The sequence below is a fragment of the Lithobates pipiens genome, unplaced genomic scaffold (genome assembly GCF_037356315.1).
Source record: "Lithobates pipiens isolate NorthernLeopardFrog02 unplaced genomic scaffold, aLitPip1_a1.2 Scaffold_22, whole genome shotgun sequence".
NCBI classification, from domain to species: Eukaryota; Metazoa; Chordata; class Amphibia; order Anura; family Ranidae; genus Lithobates; species Lithobates pipiens.
In genome coordinates this window covers 327,282,767-327,310,127 of record NW_027507784.1, presented here as the reverse complement: position 1 = coordinate 327,310,127, position 27,361 = coordinate 327,282,767, and the positions used below count along the sequence as shown (strand labels likewise).

Genomic DNA, 27,361 nt, shown 5'->3' with positions numbered 1-27,361 from the left:
AAAATATCCCCTGAAGAAGCCTAAAGAGTGAAACATGTCAGGATTTACCATCAAAGTATAACTGTGTAAAGCAAGACTGATATAAAATGAAGCCTAAATGCAAATATATTTTTTATTGGAGCTAAATATGTGTTTTTATGTATGTTGAAATAAATGTTGAAATTTTAACATAATTTAGTGTCGTTTCATGTAAACCACCAACAAAAATCACAATAACCAGTTTCCAAGTTTATTTATATGCAGACCAACCTAGGAAATGCCCGCATGTGATGCTGAGCCTCCATAACTAAAACAACATTTAATGAATGAAAGTGTCAGACCAGGGAAAGTCAGGCTGGGGAAGAATGGGCTACAGAACGCTGGACGTCCTCCAGCCAGGAAATAAGGCAGAGTCGGTCTGACTTGCTGCAGCTTCTAATGCACATTGTGAGAAGCTCACAGTGTGCAGTGAAATCAGAATAAGCCATTTCAGTCCGGGAGAGGAGTCGGTACAATTGTGCAAGACTGAAGGTCAGATTTAAGCTTACCTTCTATCTTCAGCCGCCGAGCTATGTCTGGCCTTTCATTGAATCTTTGCAGAAGTTCAGGAAACACTCTGAAGAGAGTACTAGATTCCACTCCATTATACCTGAGCACATCAAGGGCACTAGAGGAAGAGAAAATCAAACAAGGCTAGAAACAAAATAAAAGATCTGAATCGCCATAATCACACAGATCTGCTAAGTTCTAAAAAGTGAAAACTTAACCCCTTTATGACAAAACAACTAAATCCTGCGAGCCTTAAAGAGGAAGTAAACCCTGATGAGTTTACTTCCTCTTTCATTCCCTGCAAAGGCAAAGCATAATGGACTACTATGCATCGCATCCATTATGTGTCACTTACCTGACACAGGAGCCAGCGAAGTCGCCGCTGTCCCCTGTAGTCCGCCGCATCCATCTTGGTGGGGTCTCGCAGCTCCGCCGCTGTCATTCGGCGAAGCCGCGATGACGTCACTCCCGCGCATGCGCACGGGAGTCGACACGCGCGGCAGCTCCATTCTTGGAAATGCCGCGCTCAGTGTGCCTGCGCGCCGCTGTCTACGGCGCATGCGCCATAGACAGCGGTGCCCGTTTTTGGGCAAATATCTCCTAAACCGTGTAGGTTTGGGAGATATTGCTTGGACCTACAGGTAAGCCTTAATCTAGGCTTACCTGTAGGTCAAAGTGGTTTGTAAGGGTTTACAACCACTTTAAAGAACCCCCTATCTATCTGCCACTAACAAGCTGCAAACGTTAAAGAGGAAGTAAACCCTTTCAAACCACTTTGACCTACAGGTAAGCCTAGATTAAGGCTTACCTGTAGGTCCAAGCAATATCTCCTAAACCTATATGGTTTAGGAGATATTTGCCCGAAAATGGGCACCGCTGTCTACGGCGCATGCGCCGTAGACAGCGGCGCACTAAATGCGGCAAGTCCAAGAATGGATTTGCCTAATTTGTCGACTCCCGTGCGCATGCGCGGGAGTGACGTCATCGCGGCTTCGCCGAATGGCAGCGGCGGAGCTGCGAGACGCGACTCCCGTGCGCATGCGCGGGAGTGACGTCATCGCGGCTTCGCCGCTGTCATTCGTCGGAGCTGCGAGACGCCACCAGCAAGATGGATGCGGCGGACTACAGGGGACAGCGGCGACTTCGCTGGCTCCTGTGTCAGGTAAGTGACACATAATGGGCTACTATGCGATGCATAGTAGTCCATTATGCTTTACCTTTGCAGGGAAAAAAAGAGGAAGTAAACCCATCAGGGTTTACTTCCTCTTTAAACACGTCTCATACGTTTGTGCAGTTCTTTGTGGCAGCCTGCCTTGGGCTGTGATAAGAAAAACAAAATGTTGATTGATGTGAGACTAGATGCAGGTGACGTGATCTCCAGTGATCATACTATTGACATGCTTGTTACATCCAACCGTGGCTCTGAATCACGCATAGGTGAAATCTGGGAACCCCTTATGGTAATAAGCTCACCTCAGAGCATGTGACCAGCTTTTACACTGAGTCAAAACACGCATATGAACCACTATAGGGTTCTCAGCTGTTACACTGGATCAGTGGTATCCTCAATGCAATGATCTCAGAAGCGCATGAAAAAAGGAAAAAGACTAATAGTGCAATACCGTTTTTCAGAATTGAATAGACAAGTTAAATAACATTCCCCCGCCGGGGTACTCACATGTGTAAGGAGCGTCAGTGCACCATACTTCATGAGGCTCAATAAAGTACTGTAAACAGTATAGGTATGGTTTGTATCTCCTTTAGGCAGGTGTACTGTCTCTCGCTCCGTCCTGGCCCCTCCCCTACGCGTGTCGATACTCAGGGTGTGGTGTATCTTCCTCAGGGGGTTTCCAGATTTCACTTATGCATGATTCAAAGCCACGGTTGGATGTAACAAGCATGTTCATAGTATGATCACTGGAGATCACGTCACCTGCATCTAGTCTCACATCAATCAACATTTTGTGTTTCTTTTTACTGCCTAAGACAGACTGCCACAAAGAACTGTTTTTTAATAATATAGAGACACTTGTATGGTTCATGCACTTGCACCTTTTTACAAGTTTTTTTTATTTATACATGTTTGCTATCACATATGTATGCATTTAGCACTTTTTCATCCAATATTATTATTATTGATATTTTATTTCCTGGTGTGTTATTGTGCATGGCACCTTGTAACTCTAAGCCCCTGTACACACGGTCGGAGATTTCCACAACCAAATCCGTCGGATTTTGCCCGTCGGATTTTGCCCGTCGGATCTTGTCCGAAACTGTTGCATACACACGGTCGGACAAAGTTGGCGAAACATCCGATCTTTCAGAACGTGATGACGTAATTTCGTTACGATGGCACTATAATCAGGCTAGTAGCCAATAGCTTTGATGTAGGAATTTGATCTGAGCATGCGTGGCACTTGGTCCAATCAAAATTCTCTACACATGATCGGAGTATGTCCGATCGGCCCAGTTGGTCGGGAAATATTTCCAACATGTTGGAAAATTGGGTCCGACGGAATCAGTCCGATGCATACCACACACAGTCGGATTATCCGACGACACGGTCCGATAGGACACATTCCGACGGATTCTCCGACCGTGTGTACAAGGGCTAAGGGGTCCATATAACCTCACAGAGTTTTATTGGCACTTGTGCACTTTATATTTAGTAGTGCGTTTACAGATTTTGTGCACATTATTTGTTTTGCTATATTTTGCACTTGCACTTTACACCAGTTGTATGTTTACTATTTTATGCACATTATTATATTCTTGTCGATCTATAACTATAGATTAAAATACAGATTATTCAGTGCATAGCCATTCCAGCGCAGCAAATATTCAATTTTGGTTTTAACCCCTTTATGACCGCCTAACGCATATGTGCACTGGCAAAAGGGTGAGCTTTAACGCACACACACTGCACATATGTGTTGCCGTTGCTGGGCGGTCAATGTTTCTGTGCTGAGAGCAGGCTAACTGCACACTCCCAGCACAAAGACTGAGCTGTGAAACGTAGCTCTTGGCCTTCCCACAAATGATCGGTAGTTTATGATTATCAGTGCAGCCCTAACAGTGCCAGTCAGTGCTGCCAATCAGTGCCTCTATCTCGGTATCTACCCATCAGTGCCTCCTCATCAGTATTGGTATGAACAGAAGAAGTATTTCTCCTGCGCTTGTGCAGGCAGTATTGATGTAAAGTGGTAGTAATTTCAGATGGTAGGTTATATAGGAAGACCATGCGTGTCCCGCTACCTAAACTGACCAGGGGTGGTCCAAAGAAGGCTCGGTGAAAAAAGAGGAGGAAAGCGTGTGATCTAACGCATGGATCAAAATGATACAATTTATTCTTAAACAAAGTAGATGAGTACAAAGAATTTACTACGTATTCATGGAAACTAGGTTACAAAATGTTCATTTAAAATGAAGTATGCCCATGCAAGGGCAAATGCACAATAGTAGTAATTTCTTTGTTAGATCACGCGCCTTCCTCCTCTTTTTTCACTCGGCCTCCCCATCAGTGCCTCCTCATCGCCTCCTCATCAGTGCCTCCCTATCAGTGCCCATCAATGCCTCCTCATCAGTGGCTCCCCATCAGTGAAGGAGAAAAATTACCTGTTTGCAAAATTGTCTAACAAATCAGGAAAACTTTTTTTTCCCCTCCAAAATCATTGGTCTTTTTTTTTTCGTTTGGTTAGAAAAAAAATAAAAAACCCAGTGGTGATCAAATACCACAAAAAGAAAGCTCTATTTGTATGGAAAAAAGAAATGATAAAAATGTCATATGTGTACAGTGTAGCATAACCGCACAATTGTCATTCAAAATGTGACAGCGCTGAAAGCTAAAAATTGGCCTGGGCAGGAAGGGGGGGTAAAAGTTCCCAGTGGGCAAGTGGTTAAAGATTAGGAGTGGGTTCCAGTATACCAATTCTGTTCACATGTGCTCCTGAAGAAGGATTCCGAAACACGTGGAGTCCACATGTGAACTGTAATCGGAATCTTTGCTGTGAACCCCTATGTGGAGAGTCATTTTTAATGTTAGGTAATAGATTCTTAATGGTACATAAATAATAAAGTTTCTCTTCTATATGTTATCCACAATCACAGATTCTGTTGGTAGTTGTACATGATTTTCTAGGATGTGGACATATAGCTCACAGTCTGGGCTTCTCTCCAGTTACAGGGATGGCCCAGAGAGTCAGGCTGAGGAGGAAAGAGGCGGGACCTATTTGACTTGCTGTTGCTTCTAATGTACATTGTGAGATGCTCACAGTGTGCAGTGAAATCAGAGTAATCAATGTCAGTAGAGGAGCCGGTACAGTATACATGTGCAAGACTGGAGGGTAGGCTGAATGTCAGATTTTAAAAAAAATCTACAGAGAAGGCTCATCTGTGACTACTAGAGAAAGCACTGAACTGAACTCCAAAAAATTCTGGGCATCTCCCCTGCCTGACATCCACTAACCGAAGTCCTATATGGATAGCAATATCCGGGTTGGGGGTTACCTGAGCATGCCGAAGCGATTGTTGCTGATTTGCGCCTCCGGGACGAGTTGCTGCCATTTTGGTGGTGACAATTGTATAGAACGTAATACATCCAGGCCCTCCTCCAGGGTTCCTTTGGTCGCTTGTGTCCGATCGTACCGCTCCTGAGAAATGCAGCCTGCTTCCTCATATCCTGAAAGGTAGACCACAAAAATATAGTACCGTACTGCGCAAAGGAGAACTAACCAATGTAAAAATGATGGTGTTTCTGTGCGAGTCGGGAACCTGATTATGCGCGCTCTCCTGACCCGCACATATGTGAACCTAGCCTAAGAGCTTTATTACTACAACTAGTTTCTTCTGTGCTCCTCTCTATTTCTAGTTTTTAACCCCTTCACGCTCAGTTCCAGCATCCCTTCTAGGGTCTGTATGCCTGGAGGGCAGGAAGGATCGGCCAATCAGGCAACCACTGTGATTAGCTGGCACAAGGGTCACATGGTCAGGAGCAGGTCCTGCCGACTCCTGATCATCAGTACAGACCAAGAACACTCTCAACATAGAAATCTCTGGCGCCCATGGATGCACAGGTGCAGCATGTGAACGTTTAAGACCATTTGCTTATATGTTACATGGGTAGCTTCTTTTTTTTTTTTTTTCACAGACCCAGCTTTCCATGACTTCATGACTGTGCTCCACTGATTCTTGCCACTGGAATACACAGATCGGCCTTAATCATCTGCAGGACGGATGGCCCTGTGCTGTATGCGATGACGTCACAGCTTTGACTGCCAGCAGGGGCGCCAAACAGAAGAGGCTGCGGGGGATTGTAAGCAGTGAGCAAGTGGGAGAGAGAGATAAGGTCATTTATGTGCTTTTTATTGGTACTGGTGGAACATGGAAAGTATTGGTGGGCCATAGAAGGGGGAACCTGTGGGAGAGAGGGATATGGTAATTAAAGTGCCTTTTATTGGTACTGGTGGGGCATGGAAGGTATTGGTGGGGGAACCTGTGAGAGGCAAGGATAAGGCAATTAAAGTGATTTTTTTTTGGTACTGGTGAGCAGTGATGTAAGTAACTCAGTTAAAATAAAAAGGAGTTACTTAACACAGTTACTTTAGAGGGCAAAGAGTAATCTAACCGATTACTCTTCCCCTCATGGTAACTCAGTTCCCATTACTTGGGTGGCGCTACCGCAATTACATCTACCGCCCGGGAGACCCGTCGTGGCCGCGCTGCCTGGCCGTTCGTTCTGCCACGGGGAGGGGGTCTTTCGCCCACTGAGCTGAGAAGAGGCTGAGACTCAGAGAGACTGTCTGGACCGCCCTGCCTATCCAGAAAGAAAGAGAGAGAGAGAATGTAGGAAGGCGGGGCAGACACTGAAACATTAAGTCAGCTGACCAGCTGACACCAATCGAGTGAAGGGGAGGGTCTCTCTCTCTCTCCCCATGAGGAAAGGCATCCGTCGAAGGTATGGAAGGTATTGGTGGGGCATTGAAGGTAATGTTGGGGCATGGAAGGGGAGGGGGGTCTGTGGGAGAGAGGGATACAGCAAATGAAGTGCTTTTTATTGGTACTGGTGGGACATAGGAAGTATTGGTGTGGGTGTGGCATGGAAGGGGGAACCCGTGGGAGAGAGAGGAACAGTAATTAAAGTGCTTTTTATTGGTACTGGTGGGGCATGGAAGTTATTGGCGGGGCATAGAAGGAGGAGTCTGTGGTAGAGGGGATAAGGTAATTAAAGTGCTTTTTATTGGTACACTAGGCAAAAACAAGTATTTAACCCTTGCAGTGTGGGGGACGCCCCATTGGAAGTGTATTTTTCTAATTTCCCTGGAGTTTAGGGGGATGTCTGTGCCTTGCCATGACAGTTATAAAATCCTGAGCACCAACAGTGGCCACACACACACACACACACTTTGATATAACTCTCTGAATCATTCAAAACATTCCAGGCCCTCACCTCTAAGGGTAAGACGTGTGTCGGCATTGTCCGGTCGCAGAGACATGCGGAACTCTGCTCTGCTGGTGAACATGCGGTACGGCTCCCGGGTTCCTTGTGTGGTCAAGTCATCGATGAGGACACCAATGTATCCTTCTGTACGGCTAACCGTGAACGCGGGCTGACCTTTCACCTTAAGAGCGGCGTTTATTCCAGCGATGATCCCCTGACAAGGCAAACACGGCATCCAATAACAAAAAGGAAACGGTTTAGTGCAGTCCAGCATGGGAGTTTCCTGATGCCATTCATCCCAACTACACAACAATTTCACCGGCTGGACAGCAAGGATGACATGATGAGAACCGAATTCTAGCATAACAGAAGTTGCATAAGCCTGTAATTATTTGGAGAACCCACACACCCCATAACAGGGAGCCTTTGTTTAGTGCTGTCCCTAGTGTCATGTTAGAGGAATTACAGCACAGAGACATACAAAGCAATGAATAAAGCAATTACCCCATCGCTCATTACAGGTACAGTGACCCATTATAGGAAGTCAGAGATGAGCCAAATATGTAAGAAAAGTGTTTCCCAAGGCCCCCAGGTTCTTCCTTTCAGCTGTAAACCTTGCAACTTTCTGTTTGAGATTTAAAGCCAAAGTTTATTCTACTTATATTTTGCCTTCCCTGGTTCAAACTGACCCTCCCATCTCCACCAGCATGCTAATGACATCTTTAAATAAAACCCTTTCAGCTTTCATCACATACCTTATTTTAATAATTTTATAATGTCATCTCTTGTCATCTACATTTTTGTTATGCTTAGTATGCAGTTTATGTTATTACTGGAAATACGGGGAGACTGATCTGGTGGCGTACTAGAAGAAATCATTCATAGATTATTGCTTGTATGGTGCCACATAGTGGTGGAAATACACATTACATGTTAGCTTGTATATACAGTAAAACCTTGGTTTGAGAGTGTTTTGCAAGAGAAGCAACATTTTTGAATACATTTTGACTTTATATACAAGCAATGTCTTGATATACAAGTAGCGTCATGTCACAAATGAGTATAAAAGAGAAGAGAGGCGCCGCTAAGTGTAGCACTATAGTTACAGTTAAAGCGGAGGTCCACCCTAAAGTGGACCTTCCGCTCATCGGAACCCTCCCCCCCTCCGGCGCCACAATTGGCACCTTTCAGGGGGGAGGGGGGTGCAGATACCTGTACAGTACAGGTATCTGCACCCACTTCCGGGATAGCTCTCTGCGGAAAGGGGCGTAGATTACGCCCCTTTCCGCAAGTGCCCGCCCCTTTCCGCAAGTGCCCCGCTGCCTGCTGGGAAACACACAGATCCCAGAGGCAGCGGGGACCGTCCTTATTGCACCGAAAGGCTCCATTTCCTGATTCCCATACCCAAGATGGCGGCGGCAGCACCCGAGAGACGATCTACAGATCGGCTTCGGGTGCCGACATCGCGGGCGCTCTGGACAGGTAAGTGTCACTATTTTAAAAGTCAGCAGCTGCAGTATTTGTAGCTGCTGGCTTTTAAAAAAAAAAAAAAACGCGGAGTCCCGGCGGACTCCCGCTTTAATGAAGGGGCAACATTTAGAAACTCACATGGTTGATGATTAAAATAGGCACATATAAGTATGCAGGCATCTGGGGTAAAGCTGTCCACATAGACCGTCCTCCGCACCGCCATCAACGCCATCGCTTCCCCGCTGCTTTCCACGAGCGCTTCAAGCCTCGCTTTCAGATCGCTCTACTGCAGGGTAGTCTTCCCGGTCGTGATTGCAGACTGACAGGGGTGAGAGCTGGCAGTGCGGAGGATGGTCTATGTGGACAGCTTTACCCCGGATACTTAGATGTGCCTCTCAATCATCAACCATGTGAGTTGCTAAATGTTGTACCTTCATTAAATGGAACCGTATTACTACACTTAGAGGCGCCTCTCTTCCTCTTTTATACTCTGGAGCTCCTGCTGGATTTTGCTTCTTATCCCCTTGTGGGGGCTTCCATTTGTGGATGGACATTTTATAGTTTCACAACCTGGTCACATTGCTATAATCTTTTTATCTGGACTATAAACTGAGCTTCCATTATTTGTTATGGGGAAATTGGCTTTGATATGAGTGCTTTGGATTACAAGCATGTTTCTGGAACAAATTATACTCACAATCCAAGGTATTAGTGTACTATATCTTGAAGAAATATTCATGATTACCCTTATGCTAACACTGTATCCGTCAGGCATTTTATTTTGTCAAGTTGTTTTCAGAATAACAACAAATGCATCTCTTCGGTACCTGAGCTGCAGCCTCTTCATATCCTGTGGTGCCGTTGATCTGTCCAGCCAGGAAGAGTCCCTGTACTAGAAATGACTCCAATGAGGATCGGAGCTGTCTGGGGTCCATGAAGTCATACTGCACACCGTACCCTGCAAATGCAATACAGCGCATACAGCAGTCAGCCTAAACATTAGACCATGCGTATATTAAAAATTTGCGATAACCTGATGGTTGCTGAAAGTGAAACGTGCCAATTTACTGAGCATTCAATAGCTAGAGAGCTGGAACTCCAGTTCCTAATTTCTCTGGAGGCTTGTAGCTCTGTATCCAATTCAGGGATACAGGATGAGCGAACGATGGCATGGTGGGCAATAACAGGACTTACAGCCAGGGCTGTTGTTAGAAATCACGGGGAGCCCATACAGCCTACCTGACAGGGCCCCCTTTCCCCTGCTGAAAGTGACTGAGGTCATTTATTTATCAGTCCCTTCCTGTGTAGCCTCAGCTGCACAGATGAATAGGAAGCGCTTCAGAGGGTTCCTGCTCATTCACAAACTGAAGCATAGTAAGCACGGTTTACATTGCTTTAGCGATGAATGGACACAGTGAGTGATCGGTACCTCTCACTGTGTTCATTTAATAAAAGAAAGGGCCAGTAAATGATATATTTACCAGCCCCTTCCCCCACTCTCCATCCTCATTCAGAGATGAATTTTGACAGCCAATATCTGTGGCTGTCAGAATACCCCAACAGTGCTTTCATCTGATTGCCTGTAGGCACTATATAGTCAACAACTTTCCATCCTGCTCCTTCAACAAAAGCCGAATGAACACTTGACTTCTGTCCAACCAGGCGATGCCAACAGGGCCACCCCCAGAACATTTTCTGGCCAATTCAGCAAGAGTGGCTGACTAGCTTTAGAATGCACATGGCTCTTGTATGTAGACATTTCCTCATCCCAGAGTAAAGGTTTAATAACAGCTTGCAGAATTTGCGCATTGGGCTCTTAGCATATTTTATACAGAGGGGTAACTAACCTTCAGGGCCCCGCTGCAAGAAACCATGAAGGGCCTCCCTGACCCCCCCCCCCCCCTTTCACAGCTGATCACAGTTAACTGATTATCAGTGCAGCGTTATAATTGTAGCCCATCAGTACCACCTATCAGTGATCATCAATGCCGCCTCAGCGGGACTCTGAGCTGAGAGTTTCTCTTTCATACAGCCCAGAACCTGCACTGACAGTTCCTCCTCCTTCACACGGATGAGAGAGGCGAGAGCCGATCCGCTCCTTCTGCCCCTCTACTCCTGTGTGCACTGCATAAAGTGAGAATGATCAACTTCAGCTGCTTAGCTTCACACTTCCCACCTTTATTTTGTGATTATCTTTGTGGGTGTCACTCTGTTATGCACCTTTTATGGTGTGCAAATTTGTATTGATGAAAAAAACTCTGGTACTATTGTTCTTTTACTTAAGTAACACTTCCAATAAATATTTTGAAAGTAAAATAAAATGAGACTTTGGTTGAACCAAGGGCTCCCCCAACCATATCCACTGACCTGGGCGAAGCATCTGAACATTCTCCAGGCCAGGAATCTCCCTCAGAAGCCTTTCCTGGGCCTCGGCCGGCATCGTCACAGACAATCCTTGAGGATAGATGACCTCTGAATCCACCCCCTCTGGCTCCAGCCACACCTGATGCCTCCTACCTGGAAACCGTAAGATCTTTGACTCAATGGAAGGGCAGTACCTAGAAGAGGCCAGGCCTAAAAATCAGCCAATAGTCACAAAGATACAAAATAGGGTCATGTGATAAATACAGGCCACACTTCTACCTGGGGCCCATGCTTGTCTCCTTGACATGACTATTCAGGTGTAAGTTCTCTTGAATGATCTGCTCCACTGCCGGAGTTGTGTAGGTCAGATGACACGGAACTTGATCTTCAGGCTAGAGAGAACAAGTTACAATAATGAGACTCATCCAGTGGGCTCAGCAAGTCTTGGAAGACCCAGAATAAATACAAAATAAAAAATAAAAACCAACAGTGTATAAGTCACTCAACCCGATTTTACCTAAAACAAATATAACTCAGGAGTGGGCTAAGAATTTAATTCTCTGGTGTCTCACCTTGATCCAGACGTTGTCATTCATGAAGCTGAATGGTACAGGTGGGTTATCCGCATCATGCCTTTGCAAAACGCTGAAGTCTACAGATTCCTTTAAGATGCGAGGTGGGGTTCCAGTCTTCAGCCGACCGATGGTAAAACCCAGGCGTTCCAGAGTATGAGCAAGACCAACCGCAGGCTCCTCTCCCCAGCGGCCGGCAGGAATATGTTCCAGGCCAATTCTCACTGTTCCTCTAAGGAAGGTGCCATTTGTCAACACTACGCTGCTCGCCAATATCCTGCTTCCATCAGCTAGAGAGACAAAGCATGGTCTGAAGTTTATTAACGCTTTTTAAATCTTATGGGTACGTTTGTAAGAAATCCTGTTTTCTACATATTTTCTCTAAGTAAAAATGCTATGTCCTATTCTCCTACTCCAGTGCTCTGTGCTGGCAGAGCTGAGTAGTAGTCACACCTCTAAGTGTCCCCTTACAGACATGTTTTTTTTAGAGGAAGAGAAGGTGGCTGCATGTCTTAAAGAGGAAGTAAACCCTGATGAGTTTACTTCCTCTTTGATTCCCTGCAAAGGTAAAGAATAATGGACTACTATGCATCGCATAGTAGTCCATTATGTGTCACTTACCTGACACAGGAGCCAGTGAAGTCACCGCTGTCCCCTGTAGTCCGGAGCCTCCATCTTCTTGGTGAGTCTCGCTGCTCCTGCGCTGTCATTCGGCGAAGCCGCGATGATGTCACTCCCGCGCATGCGCACGGGAGCCGTTGACAGCGGCACGCTCAGTGCGCCTGTGCGCCGCTGTTTACGGCGCATGCGCCGTATACACCTGTGCCTGTCTTTTGGCAAATATCTCCTAAACCGTGTAGGTTTAGGAGATATTTCTTGGACCTACAGGTAAGCCTTAATCTAGGCTTACCTGTAGGTCAAAGTGGTTTGTAAGGGTTTACAACCACTTTAACACATCAGCTACTGCGTCCTGATTAGTGGAGGTATATAGGGTGCTTCTGTATGAAAGGGAACCTCTGGATATCCTAGTTCTCTGGGCTATCATTCAAACGGACTATGACCCCTTTCACACTCATACACTTTTCAGGCGCTTTCACGCTAAAAAAAAGCAATTGAAAAAGCTAACGGAAACCTATTTCTATTAAAATCAATGAATGCTTTCACACTGGGGCAGTGCACCAGCTGGGCAGTGAAAAAACACCCCTCTCCATTAAAATTTATGGAAAGCTCTTCAAAAGCGCCTGAAAAGCTCTTCAAAACCGCTCAGTGTTTTAACGGCAGTTTAGAAGTGCTTCAGTGTGAAAGGGGGCTTAGGGCACTTTCACACTTAGGCGCTGGGGTGTCAGCGGTAAAGCGACTTACTTAATTTTAGCGGCGCTTTACCATCGGCAATTTTCGGCCACTAACGGATTGCTTTTAACCCCCACTAGCAGCTGAAAAGGAGTTAGAAGCGACGGCAATGCGCCGCTGGATCAGCGCTCTGCCGGTGCCGTCCATTGATTTCAATAGGCAGGGGCGCTTTAATAGCAGTTTATACACCGCTCCTAAAGCCCCTCAAAAGATGCTGCTTGCAGGACTTTTTTTTAGGCTACTTTCACTCTGAAGCACTTTACAGGGGCTATAGCGTTAAAAAGTTTCCTCAGTAAAGCGCCTCTCCTGTCACTTTAGTGTGAAAGCCTGAGTGCTTTCACACTGGAGCGTTGCCCTGGCAAGATGCTAAAAAAAAAAAATGGTTTTGCACAGAGCAGCCCTGATCCCAGCGCTCCTGGGGGCACTTGTGAGTGCTTGCTGCCGAGCCCCGCTCAGTGTCTATAAGACACATAGAACAAGCCCCACCCTCCCTCCTCACTGGCTCTGATGGCTCCCACTGTCATCTCTCTCAGCCAATGAGGAGACAGAGAGCCAGGAGAGCAGCTGCTTTAATACCTATTGCTGGATTACGATCAGGCTCAGGTAATAGAGGGGTGCGGGGGTGCTGCATACTGAAGGTTTTTTTTACCCTCATGGCATATCACAAAAAAAAAAGATAAAAAAAAAATCCAATTTCAACAGTGGAAGGGAGTTGGGGTGTAGAATAGGAAAGAAGAAAGAAGGTGAAGATCTGCCTTAAGGATGGTGTCATGCTGAATCATTTTTAAGAAGAGAACATTTCTTACCTAGAATGACCCCACTGACTTGACACTTTCCAGAACGAGAAGGATCTGGTGGATCCAAAAGCAAATCTTCTACAGATCCTTCTCTCACGGTGAGGCCAGGAGTGTTCAGAATCTCTTTCTGTACAAAAAACAAGTGTTGCAAGTTTTAACAGTTGGATAAATCTACACATAAGCTAAAAAAAAAAAAAAAAAAAAAAGAAGGACGATTTAAAAAGCCTCGTCCAGCGATTGCACATATACATTTTTCTTTTAAAGTCATAACGCTGGTTAACGTGGTTGCAAAGTAATTTTTTTTTTTTTTTTTAAATAACAAACATGTTATACTTACCTCCACTGTGCAGCTCGTTTTGCACAGAGTGGCCCAGAACCTGCTCTTCTGGGGTCCCTCGGCGGCTGTCAGCTTCCCCCCGCAAGTACTTCTCACGTTCATGCAAGCTATAGCCGCTCACTGTATCACTCGGCCCCGCCCCCTCATTGGATGTGATTGACAGCAGCGTGAGCCAATGGCTGTGCTGCTTTCAATCCATCTACTCTAGCCAATCAGCGGCCAAGCTGAGCGGTGAAGAGGACGTCGGGGGTGAGCGCGGGACTTTCGAGGGGTCAGGTAAGTAAAACGGGGGGCTGGGGGCGCCGCAACTGTCAGATGTTTTTTCACCTTAATGCATTAAGGTGCAAAAAAAAATTTACCTTTACAACCCCTTTAATTCAAATGCACACATAATGTGTCACAAAGCCATGGTAGGTAGGTTGGTCGCAAGGCCATGGCCAAAGATACATGCATACTGCAGCCCTTGGTCCAAGACTAGTGCTGGCCATACACTACGGTTGCACTGATACCACTATTTTAAGCACAAGTACCGATACTGAATAATGATACATTTCTTTTAATGTCATGTGACAGTGGCCCTAAAATGCAGCACTGATGAGGTCAGTAGTTTTTTATTCTTATTAAAAAATTTTTTACAATTTTATTTTTTACAATTAATTTTTTTTAATTATTGTTTACAATAATTTTTAAAAAATTTTTGTTGTTGTTTTTTTACAATGCTCTCTTTTTGTTTGCTTACAACAATTTTTACTTTTAAATATTTAATACAATTCTTTTTTATAATTTTTTTTTATCAGCCCTGTTGGAAGGGGGGGGTCTTTGGTGATATATCAGGGGTCTAAACAGACCCCCGACATCTCCCCTTTGGGACAGAGAAAGGGATTGAGGAAACAGATTCCCCAGTCCCTTTCTCTGCAGCCTCAGCTGCACTGATGGTGGATGGACAGGAGACGGAGGCTCCTCCCCATTCATAAAGTCATCACGGACTCTGTTCATTCAAAAAAGGAAGGAGGCAGTAAATGACAGATTTACCAGGGGGACCAAAGGAGGACAAAGGGGACAGTCGGGGGCGATCGGTGTGGGCAGTTACAGGCCCCATCTCCCTGTATAGATTTTAATAAAGAACCTGAAAGTCGGCGGGGGAGGGGGGGCGCGTCTGTCAACTGCTTTATTGAAATCTATACAGGGACATCGGGCTTGTAACTGCCCACACTGATCGCCCCCCGACTGCCCAGGTATCGGAATAGGCATCAGAGCATTTGCACGAGTACAAGTTCTCATGAAAATGCTCGGTAGAGGCACCGATACTGATACTAGTATCAGTGCAACCATACCATACACGTATAGAATATTCGCATGAAAATTCTTTGTACAATCGCTGAATGGACGAATGTTGTTTGAAAATTTCACTTGCTTTTAACATTCAATTGTAAAAAGAGTGTAGTTTGTGACTGAAAACCACATATACTGTCTGAAAATTCATTAGATCAAGGAAAGTTTTCTATTCTGCTCCTTTGCATTTTCCCATTGCTGTGGTTGTAACTCCTTTTACCCAGCACAGGTACTCCTTGTTATAGTGTGTGGACTGGGTAGCTGAAAGTAGATGACATTATACCTGCATGTTCTGTTTGTACGTCTTCCTGTCGATCTGTGCTCGCAGTCCCCACACTGCTGGACCTTTGGCACGGTTTAAGACCTTGTAGTGGATTCCTGATTTATCGCAGATCCTCCCACAGACTCCATCCAGGGCGTCCACTTCCCGCATTAGATGACCCTTACCGATTCCACCAAACGACGGATTACAGGACATCTGACCTAGATGGGTAGAAATAAAGGAAGCCATTATTAGAGACAGAGCATTTCATGATTTGACCTCGACTGAGCGCTCTGCATAAGAAATGGCCACATAAAGCAAACATTTCACTTTTCCATTGCTAGCCTTCTTAAGAAGTTGTCAGTTTCCTGGTTACAATGCTGACCCTTTGAATTAAAGCCAAAACCTCCTACTTCACCCGCTACTACACATTCACAATTTTTTATTTTTTTTTGGAAAATGATTTTTATTGGTTTAAAAAAAACACATATAGTATAAAAACAAACAGTAAGGGGCATCGCGGGCGCTCTGGACAGGTAAATGTCCTTATTTTAAAAGTCAGCAGCTGTAGTATTTGTAGCTGCTGACTTAAAAAATAAAATAAAAAATTGGCGGAGCTCCGCTTTTAGTTGAAAAAGTGGGTGAAAAGCTGCTTTAAGGTAGAAAACCTTCTGTGTTCAGCTCCCCCCAGCCCTTACCTTATACCTACCTGACTCCAATTTCCATCCAACACTCTGCTAAAGAGCAGCAACATATCTAGTTCAGGTATGTAGGCTGTGCATTAATCATATCAGGAAGTAAAGTGCCCTCCATCCTTACCTATGGTTTCCACCTTGTGTGTGATGAGCAGTGTCTTGGCACCGGTCCGTGCTGCCGATGCAGCCGCCTCTGTGCCCGCATGACCTCCACCAACCACCACCACATTGTAGCACTGGGCGTTCTCGTCTTTAATGGTGGAGGATACTGCGCGTCTGAGAAGCCGGGGAACTGAATATCGAACTCCACGGGAGAGGATCCACTGCAGGAAAAAAGTCATAGTAATTTCTCTGATCAGTGCACACAAGTAAAACACACCCTATAACCAAATGATTCCTCAAGCCCATCCTAACTATGGTACCCTCTTATGACTGAACATGTGGTCCCAAGCAAATGGGCTTAGAGGATTGACAAAGATATGAAAGTCTAAAAAAAAAAAAAAAGAAAGAAAAAGAGGACAGGAAAAAAGAGGAGATATAGCTGATTATTCCCTAGCTATTAAGAACCTGGAAGCAACAAAGATTCCAGTTTCTGCTGTCACTTCTCCCGGCTACTTTGATCTACAGAAGAAGCTAATACAGCATGATCTGTATTCCATTATTTTAAAGATGAACTCCAGAAATTCATCACCTTAGTAAAAAGTGAAGGCACACTATGAGTTAAGTCCAACAAGGTGCATGACATCGCCTGGACTCATCTCTATTATTTAAATCTGACAGGTTTATTGCACTCCCAGAAGACGGCTATTGCTGTAGTTCCAGAGACTCAACGCTGAACCATCTGGCATCTTCAACAGCAGACGTGCTGCTGCTGCTATACCCTCCCTGCCCTCCTCCTGCCCAATTACAGAAGCCTTTGCATTATGTGAACACATTCACAAAATACAAAGGCTTCTGTGAATGGGCAGCAGAGGGGAAGGGTGGGCATAGCTGCTATGTGTGCCTCTCTCTCCTCTCTAAAAACCATAAGTATCTAAGTGTATGCTTTGGCAAAGCCATAAACCTGTCAGATATGAACAATAGAGATAAGTCAAGGAGGTGGCATGCACCTTTGTGAACTTGACTCAAAGTGTGCCTTCACTTTTTACAAAGTGGCTGAAATCCTGGAAGTCAACTTTAAGGGGAGAGAGAGGGAGAGGCGAGACATCAGGGGTCTCACAGACACTTGATGTTTCAATAAAGGGAACCTATCACAGCAAAAGGCTATCACATGGGGGATAATACACTTAAAAGTGATTCTAAAGGCTAAAGGTTGCAGTCTTTTTTTTTTACCTCCATATATTCTATGTATCACTGTAATTAAACTTCTGTATCCAGCTCCCCCCAAAGCCGCCACTTATACTTACCTGAGCCCCATCCCAACCCAGTGCTGTGCATGAAAGCAGCATCTCTCTCTGCTCTGTCCCTCCACACAGGGCAAATCCATGTCAAACAAACTCTGTGACAGTGGGGGACGGGGCCATGCCCCACTTTCTGTGTCTATGGACGCAGGCAGTGGGGCTCAGGGGCGAGCCGGCATGAGTGCCCCCATAGGAAGTGGCTTCCTATGAGGGCACTGGATAAAAAGGAGGAGCCAGGAGCACTAGTGGGGGACCTGAGAAGAGAAGGATCGGGGCTGCTCAGTTTTATATTTTTGTAAAACACTTTAACCATTTCTCGCCTGCCGGCCGTCATATGCCACCCTTGACTTTGTCAGATATTGTCTTTTTCAGCCAGTGATTCCCTACACCATAAGAACGATCATATTGATAGTTTTTATGGGCAGCCAGAGGGGAAGTCCCCCCCCCCCCCCGCCTCCCTCCGGTGCTTCTACTGACTCACCACTGCCATTGGTGAGTCGGTACCTCCGACCCCATGCTGAAGAAGTCCGCCCACAGGACGTTACGTGAACGGGAGGAGGAGCTACATCTGACGTCAACCGCAGCCATCTATTTGGGTTGAAACTATACTTAATACATGCTTGTTTGCCAGAACTCGGCTGGAGTGCTGTGTATATAAGTGGATTTCCTTTTATTTGATCATTAAAATTTTAAGACGGAGAGCACTAGATTTTCACCTTCTTTTTGTTTATATATGTGTGATATCACATCCGGTTGGATACACAAGTAATCAGTACCCCAGGTGTGAGTTAAATGCTGTGTGACCTTTTTACAGGTTGAGTCTATGAGGTGAGAGGCTGGAGTATCTGTGGTGGAGGGTTACAATCACTGCTTCATTGTCTTTGTCTCAGTGCACGTTAAAGTGGTTGTAAACCCTTACAAACCACTTTGACCTACAGGTAAGCCTAGATTAAGGCTTACCTGTAGGTCCAAGAAATATCTCCCAAACCTATACGGTTTAGGAGATATTTGCCCGAAGACGGGCACCGTTGTCTACGGCGCGCAGGCGCACTGAGCGTTGCATCCTCGATAACGAAGATGCCACACGTCTCGGCTCGCATGCGCAGGAGTGACGTCATCGCGGCTTCGCCAAATGACAGCGACGGAGCTGCAAAACCCACCGAGAAGATGGATGCGGCGGACAACAGGGGACCGCGGCGACTTTGCTGGCTCCTGTGTCAGGTAAGTGACACATAATGGGCTACTATGCAATGCATAGTAGTCCATTATGCTTTGCCTTTGCAGGGAATGAAAGAGGAAGTAAACTCATCAGGGATACTTCCTCTTTAAGAAGCTCTTTATGTGTATCTACTGACAGCACTGTTCATCATCAACTGGATGAAGATCTGGACTGTTTCTTCTTAAATTTATTGCGCTGCACTGTATTCTTTTATGTAACTAATTGAGAGTGGTGGAAAACTCCCTTGTTCCATTTGAAGCCATAAGAGATTCAAAGTAGGGCTGTTACTGATTAAAATTTTCCTGTTCGATTAATTGTTTTTTTTTAATCAATTAATCAACTAATTTTGATTAATTATAATGCACATACAGATCCAACTACTTTTAGCTGATCTCCTTGCATTGCAACTCTGCATTAGTCAGTGGTAAATGTGGTATACACTATATACAATCACCCGACACTAGTTAGTTGTCACAATGCATGACTTAAACAACAACTTCACAGTTCACACAAATACGTTTTAAATTCAAACCGTAGCACTGACGTAAGTCATTTTTTTTCCACAGTAGCGTGACAATCCCTCCACCTCCGGTCTAACTAATCACTCCACCTTATGGCATGGACCCCTGTGCAAACAGGTGGTCATGCAAGCGAGTATCAAAAGGGTTAACATGGACCATAAACTTCTCTCACGTCTCCTTAGATCTCAGCAAGAAGGCCAGGTCATGGGTAGAAAGAAAAGATCGAAGTGCTCACCGCTTAAGTATGAGATTTAATTTTTGTGTTCAAACACAAACTACTCACATAAAGATGATAAAAACACAGCATGTAAAGCCGACAATCGTGTTAGTTCCGTAGTGCAGCAGCGGGTGACATCATGCATGGCTCCCCCCCCCGTACCTTCAATCAGAACTTCAACGTCACCGGACTCCTCCCCCCTTCCCTTCATTAGCAGACGGAGGCACTTGGGGAAGGGGGAGGAGTCCAGTGACATTGATGTCCGTGACATCACTGAATCTCTGTTGGAACTCCCTGAAGACCCGGAAGCAGGCGGAGAGGCGAGTACCGATCAAAAGAATTTTGATCAATCGAAAAAATTAATCGATTAATCGAGGAATTAATCTTTAATTTCCACAGCCCTAATTTAAAGTGATATAGACCGCTATAATAACATGAAAGTCTGGTGAATGTGTTATCTATGTGGTGGAGAGAAAAGCACACATTTAGTTAATGGATTTATGACATGAAAAGCATCATTGAAAAATATCACAAGGATTTATGGACACTCTATTATAAGGGTTTTGAATTTTTTCACATGATTTGTCACTTGGAGGGCCCTGTATTGTTGTATGGGCACATAATTAAAGGATTTAACCCCTTGGGGTCTATGATCATGGGACCACCGTGATTGGTTGTCACTGCAGTCACATGATCGTAAAGCTGCTTGCAAACGGGAGCGAGCAGGGCGTGTCCTCTCGGTACAGCTGTATTTGCAATCTGGTCAAAAAATATGTGACAGATTTGGCGCCAAGGCCCACCCATGGGAGGCTGCATATTTGTGTGCCATCGACCCCAACAGGTTAAAGCGGCGCTCCACCAAAAAGGGGAAGCTCCGCTAATAAGGATGAACTCAGGCGTGTTCGCAACCCGCAAGTGCAGAGCTCCCCAGGAAGTTGGCACTGCACAGCGCTAGTCACAGGCAGTGAGACATTTCACAATCTCTGCAGCCGCAGATCGGGAAAATGTCTCACTGCCTGTGATAAGCGCTGTGCGGTGCCGACTTCCTGGCGGGCTCTGAGCTCATCTTTATCCGCTTATTTGCCTCCTCCCGACCTCCAATGCCACATTTGGCACCTTTAGGGCGGAAGCGGGTACCTGGTTTTGACAGGTACCCGCTCCCACTTCTGGCTGACGTTACTGCAGAAGACTCATCCAGAAGTTCGACCCCCTCCTCCTTCCTGATGCTGGGTCATTCACAATGCGCAGCAGGGAACTGGCTGTGAAGCCGCAAGGATTCACTGCTGGTTTCCCTTAACTGAAATGGCAGTGGCAGCACCCGAGAGCCAAATAAAAAATTGGCTCAGATGAAGACACCGCTGGATTTGTGGACAGGTAAGTGCCCTAATATTAAAAGTCAGCGGCAACAGCATTTGTAGCTGCTGGCTTTCACATTTTTTTTACTGGAGGAGCCTGGAGCTCCTCTTTAAGTACCATATTTATTGGTGTATATCGCGCACTTTTTTCCCTCTGAAAATAGGGGGGGGGATCGTAGGTGCGTGTTATATGCCGACAACGTACCTCGGAGTGGAACGAGTGCCGCTAGAAATCACGAGCCGCCATCTCCTCTCCACTTGGCTCGCACGTCACAAACACAGTCCCGCCTCCGCCACCGGCATTGGACCAGTGTTCTGTCTATCACAGGAGCTGGTCCAATGCCGATGGCGGAGGCGGGACTGTGTGTGTCACTGCAGATTGAAGAGCCGAGGAAACTGATTTAATGGGGGAGTTGGGCACAGATTAGGCTGCACTGAAGCTGCAGATGGGCACTAATCAGACTGTATTGATTCTCACTCACCATTATTTTGCTTCAAAGTGGTTTATTTAAAAAAAAAAAAAAAGTTTTGTTTCCTGAAACATCCCTCTTAAATTGGGGTATGTGTTATACACCAATAAATACGGTATATAATTTATGATTATTGTATTTTGTTGATTTAGTATAACAACAGTGCCTTGTCTTTTATCAATATATTCTTTATACATTGAGGAATTGCACTATTGAGCTGCAGCTTGGAATACAAGGGGGGCTCTGCACATTATTGTATTGTGCCGGTGCATTCATTTATATATATATATATATATATATATATATATATACACACACACACACACACCATAGTTCTACTTTAGTATCATTTCATGGGCATTCCCAATATAAAGCTTGGCATGTTGGGTATTTATTTACTCAGCACAATCTCATCCTTCATATTCTGGCAAACATTGGGTAATATATTGTGTTTTTGTGCACTAATATTAATGTTTGTTAATTTTTTTATGAAAATGTGCGCTTGAGAATCTGATGCAGTAGTATTGCGTGCTGAAAATGTGGATCTGGCAGCAAAAAGGTAAAAAAAATTTAAATAAAAAAAAGGATAAAACACTGCAATGTAACTACACATCACAACTCCCCTAATATATCTTCAGTAGAAGGTGTCCCCCTTCCATGTCAGAGAGTTGTCAGGCATGTTATTGTTGTCACTGATCCCACAACACAAGGATCCCTTCATATTTCCATTGTGGACCCAAAACTTCTCTGCTGTTCCCTACAATGATTCCCCCAGGTGTCACCTTCCCTGTGTCCCCCCCAACAGCTAAATTGTCATCCTCCTTACCTTCCCCCCATGCTCTGCTATGGACGTCGCCATCTTGCTGATCTCATGACTTACCATAGAGGGGACAGGGAGAGAAGGGAAGAGGTGCTCTCTGTAGCCCTCTGCTGGTCTTGAGCAATGCGGCTGTTCATCCTCTGGAGCCTTTCCCTCTAGGTTGGCTGCATTCATGTGACGCTCTACAGAAGAAAATACCACTATGGGGGTGGGGGTCAGATGTTTCAGAGAATTCTACGACTCCGAGCTCCAAATTAGAAGTTCCAATTGTGGATTCATGTTTACAGTCTAGATCAGGGTACTGAAATCTAATGGCTGTACTATGACTCAGATCCTAGTTTATATACAGTATGTAATCATTTAAAAAAAATAAGCAAAGTACAATTTCCATAGCATTTCATTGACACCATCCCCCTAGGGTCGCCACCTTTTCTTCAAGTCAAACCCGAACACTTTCGCGGAGCACGCCAATTTTTTTTTTATAGTATAAACTTCATATATATTTTGCCTTTAAATAACATTTCTAATCATATGAAGTTAATAACAAGAGTCCCCCCCCCCCCCCCTTTACATCAGAGTCCACAGAGTTCCCCTTTTTCATCTGAACTCGCAGAGTTTCACTGTAAGGGGGGTCTCTGCAGACTCTGCTGTAAGGGAGAACTCGGAGGCCTCTAACATAAGGGATGCTCTGGGAACCCTGATTTAAGGGGGAACACTGAGAACTCTGATGTACGGAGAGGACTCTAATATAAGGGGGAACACTGTGGCTTCTGGTGTAAAGGGGAACTGTGATATAAGGGGTGCTCTGAGAACCCTGATTTACCTTAGTGTGGTCACTCAGAGGCAGGAGAGAGAAGGGGGGAGACTTCAGTGACAGACAGGGACGGATGGTGAGCTCACTCACCCCTTGGAAGTCAGAACCTCTTATCCAGATGTATCCAAGGCTGCTGAATTGAAATTTTCCAGCCTCAACTTTCCTTTTCTGAGGCACAGCGCCGGGGATTGGAGTGTGGGCAGACACAGAGGGGTAGGGGTAGGAGGATGAGGTGCTGATCGAGCCCTCTCTCCTCTCCCGTCTGTGTGTGTGTGTGTGTGTTTGGGGGTGGATTGTTAGTGCTGGCTTTGGGCAATGTGAAAGAGTGTAACAGACACTCTCAGCCTAGACAACTGCAGCCAGCAACCCTGCTGGGAAGCCATAGTCCAGTCAAAATAATGTGTCCGGGTTTCAGACAGTCTGAAACCTGGACACATGATTCCAAACCCGAACTGTCCGGGTGAATCCTGGACAGGTGGCAACCCTACATCCCCCCCCCCCCACCCTTATTTTGTGTCCCTATCACAGTCTCCTCTTACATCTGTTGTCCCCATCAGAGACAGACCCCCTGTACACCAGCGGTACCCAAAACAGTACCCCTTATTTCAGGTGTCCCCATCACAGTGCTCCCTTACCTCAGATGTCCCCATTACATTTCCACTTTACATCACGTGTCCCCGTCAGAGCGCCTCTTACATCACGTGTCCCCGTCAGAGCGCCCCTTACAACACAGGTCTCCATCCGAGCACCTCTTACATCACGTGTCCCCATCAGAGCGCCCCTTACATCACGTGTCCCCATCAGAGCGCTCCTTACATCACGTGTTCTCATCAGAGCGCCCCTTACAACACAGGTCTCCATCAGAGCGCCCCTTACATCACGTGTCCCCAGCAGAGCGCTTCTTACATCACGTGTCCTCATCAGAGCGCCCCTTACAACACAGGTCTCCATCAGAGCACCCCTTACATCATGTGTCCCCATCAGATCGCTCCTTACATCACGTGTCCCCATCAGAGCGCTTCTTACATCACATGTCCTCATCAGATCGCCCCTTACATCACGGGTCCCCATCAGAGCGCCCCTTACATCCCGTGTCCCCATCAGAGCGCTCCTTACATCACGTGTCCCCATCAGAGCGCTTCTTACATCACATGTCCTCATCAGATCGCCCCTTACATCACGGGTCCCCATCAGAGCGCTCCTTACATCACGTGTCCCCATCAGAGCGCTCCTTACATCACGTGTCCCCATCAGAGCGCCCCTTACATCACGTGTCCCCATCAGAGCGCTCCTTACATCACGTGTCCCCATCAGAGCGCTTCTTACATCACAGGGCCCCATCAGAGCGCTCCTTACATCACAGGTCCCCATCAGAGAATTTGCAACCTATGGAGGTTTTCTTTGTATAGCTCCAGAGAGTTTGTAAGTGAATGTTTTTATTATTGATGTGCATAATAAAATTTGGTCCTTTATATAGATCACTGAGTAAGCGTGGTTCTCAAAGGCATATGTAAAGTTACATTTTAAATTATTGTGTTTTTTTTCTCCCATCATTGTGCCCCCCCCGCCCCCCATACATTAAAGGTCCCCATCAGAGTGCCCTCTTACTTCAGATGCCCTCATCACATTGCTCCCTTACAACTGGTGTGCCCATTAGGGATGAGCTTTCTGTTTCGGGGCGAACATGAGTTTGACTCGAACATTGGCTGTTTGCCCGTTTGTCGAAAACCAAACGTTATGGACCGCTCGCGCCAAATTTGAGCGGAGCATAACGGCCCATAATGCACTTAGGGAGTGCAGTGCATTGCTGTATGATGATTGGCCAGAGCATGCACCATGATCTGCATGCTTTGGCCAATCACAGCTGCCTCAGCTAAGAGAGCCATAATTGGCCAAAGACAGGGTGCCTTTCGCCAATCATGGCTCAGGGGGACTAAGTCCATGCCCACACTATATAAGGCCGCCTGCACGTCGGCCTCATGTAGTGTGTTGTTGGCGTGGACAGAGAGAGAGTTTTATTCAGATTGAGCAGGCATGCAGATTATTCAGTTAGCTGCAGTGTATGATACGTGTGTGTGTGTGTGTACACATTATATATATATATATATATATATATATATATATATATATATCCACTTTAGCTAGATCTGACTGCAGTCCGTTCCTGGTGTACTGTTTCTAATATACTTAGCGTATACTAATATTCAGTATACAGTACTTTGCACCCATAGTGCAGCTGCTACTACTTTTCTGGTGTTGTACACAATACATACAGTGTACCCATAGTTGTTATTACACTTCTGTTGGTGTATACAGTACCATGCAGTTGCTACTACTTTCCTGGTGGTATACACAGTACACAATACATAGCTCCCAACTGTCCCTGATTTGGAACAATGTCCCTCTGTCCCTCCTTCCCCCTCATTTGTCCCTCACTTTGGTCTTATCTATACAGTTAATTAAAAAAATTTACTGTATAGAAATTGTTGAAACTCTTAAAATGACTGCTTTTGTACATTTCAAAGTTCAAAGAAAAGGAATAGTAGAGGAAAAAAAAAAAGCACTTGTGGGTTTAAATAATATATATTTTTTTGTATAATGCTCATTTAAGGGGGCGTGGCAGGGGGTGTGATCTATGCCTAAACACTTTTGCTAACAGTTGTCCCTCGTTCCCATCTCAAAAAGTTGAGAGGCATGCACAATACAGTGTAGTGTGGTTTTGCTAAACAAATTTTACAGCAGGTCCGGAAGGCCACCAAGGAGAGGCAGACGCTCACAGTCCACTAAAAGAGGGCAAACAGGCTCTGTGTCTACAGTCGACAATGCTGGTTGTGGAAGCGGTGCATCCTCAGCACGTGGCCTGCAGCTGGACATGTTATTGAGCCACAACATGCAGAAGAGTTGGTGGAATGGATAACAAAGCCCTCCTCATCCTCTGTCACCGAGGCTCAGAGTAGTGTGTCTGCCAATGCATCTGCCAAAGCGGCCTATTCCATCGGCTCCATGTCAACAGGAACTCCTTCCCTAGCCCCATCATCATGCACGAAGAAGTCCCCCAAACTATTCAACCACAGTGTCGGGTACATGCTGCAGGAGGATGCACAGCGATTTGAAGGCTCCAATGATGGTACCCAGGTTGAGGAAGGGAGTAACGTGAGCCTAGAGAGAGGGGGTGCCCAAAAAGGTCAAGAAACTGGCAGTCATGTTCCCCGAGCTGAAGCACACTGCCAAGTTTGTTCCAGTGACAAGGGGGGTGGGGATGATGAGGTCACTGAGTCTACTTGGGTGCCTGATAGAAGAGAGGAGGAACATCTCCAATAAGGTAGGATGCCCTCCAGGGGCAGCTTAAGGGCAGCCACCCTATTGCATCACACCGCAGAGCTAAGCAGGTACAGGGCACTGCTGACTCCCCACATATTTTTAAAAGTTCTTTGGTGTGGGCTTTTTTGACACGTGTGCAGCAGATCGCACCATTGCTGTTTACAACATATGTCTGAAGGGTATCAAGCGTGGCCAAAACAGCAGCCGCTTGGGCACCACACGCTTAACCAGACATATGAAGACCTCCCATGCAGTCCGTTGGCAACAGCACTTAAAAGACCCACATCAAAGAACAAGGAGGACCGCTCCTTGCTCCTCATCAGCTGGGATCTCCAACCCCACTATACCTCCAGTCCTCTCAGAAACCTGCACTAAGAGCCGATCACACAGGAAGAAGAGGAGAATTGTGTGAGCATGGAGGTGAAGGATAACACTCAGCATCCACAGCAGTCTTCAAGGGATCTTTTTCAAACCCCAGAAACCCATGGGGTTGTACGTGGCTGAGAGGAGGTGGTTGAGGATAATGTGCTCCTTAGTGACCCAGAGGACTCAGGATCGAATGCCTCTGCAAACCTACGCTGCATGGCCTCCCTGATCCTGTAAAGCCCGTGAAAGGACCCTAGGATTTGTGGTATCAAGGAGAGGGATCATTACTGGCTGGCAACCCTTCTTGATTCACGTTACAAGGGTAAGGTTGCAAAACTTAACCAGCTTTCGCAGAGGATGAAATATTTTTGGGAGGCCTTGCAGAAAGGTTTGTGCAATGCGTTTCCAGAGCCTGGGAGGTTACAATTTCCTGGTGCTGGACAACGTGTTGCTGAGGCTTCGTGCAGTCACAGAAAGAGCAATGGATTAGGTGGCTGGCTGACCGATGCCTTCAGACAATTCTTCAGCCCAGGTCTGATCGGTTCCAGCAACCATTGCCAGTGTCTGAATTATATGGTGCAGGAATATATAAGGGCAAGATCAGACTTGGAGACCTTTCCAACAGAGCATCCACTAGGTTACTGGGTCTTGAGGAAGGACTACTGGCCAAGCTTACACAATATGCAATTAAGTTACTGGCCTGTCCTGCATTCTT

At 45.8% G+C, this 27,361-nt stretch overlaps 1 protein-coding gene across 1 annotated transcript in view; it reads right to left on the bottom strand.

The window, feature by feature from the left end:
* Positions 1 to 22,334, bottom strand: part of MTO1 (mitochondrial tRNA translation optimization 1) — a 32,221-nt gene extending 9,887 nt beyond the window's left edge. The window contains exons 1-11 of the mRNA XM_077449611.1: positions 22,152 to 22,334; positions 16,268 to 16,466; positions 15,470 to 15,669; positions 13,527 to 13,644; positions 11,371 to 11,660; positions 11,078 to 11,190; positions 10,802 to 10,992; positions 9,262 to 9,392; positions 6,974 to 7,178; positions 5,035 to 5,206; positions 528 to 646 (exon numbers count right to left, since the gene is read on the bottom strand). Of these exons, the coding sequence (XP_077305737.1) occupies positions 528 to 646; positions 5,035 to 5,206; positions 6,974 to 7,178; positions 9,262 to 9,392; positions 10,802 to 10,992; positions 11,078 to 11,190; positions 11,371 to 11,660; positions 13,527 to 13,644; positions 15,470 to 15,669; positions 16,268 to 16,466; positions 22,152 to 22,319 (1,906 nt within the window). The 5' untranslated portion in view covers positions 22,320 to 22,334. The remainder of the gene's footprint in view (positions 1 to 527; positions 647 to 5,034; positions 5,207 to 6,973; positions 7,179 to 9,261; positions 9,393 to 10,801; positions 10,993 to 11,077; positions 11,191 to 11,370; positions 11,661 to 13,526; positions 13,645 to 15,469; positions 15,670 to 16,267; positions 16,467 to 22,151) is intronic.
* Between the last annotated feature and the right edge of the window lie 5,027 nt (positions 22,335 to 27,361).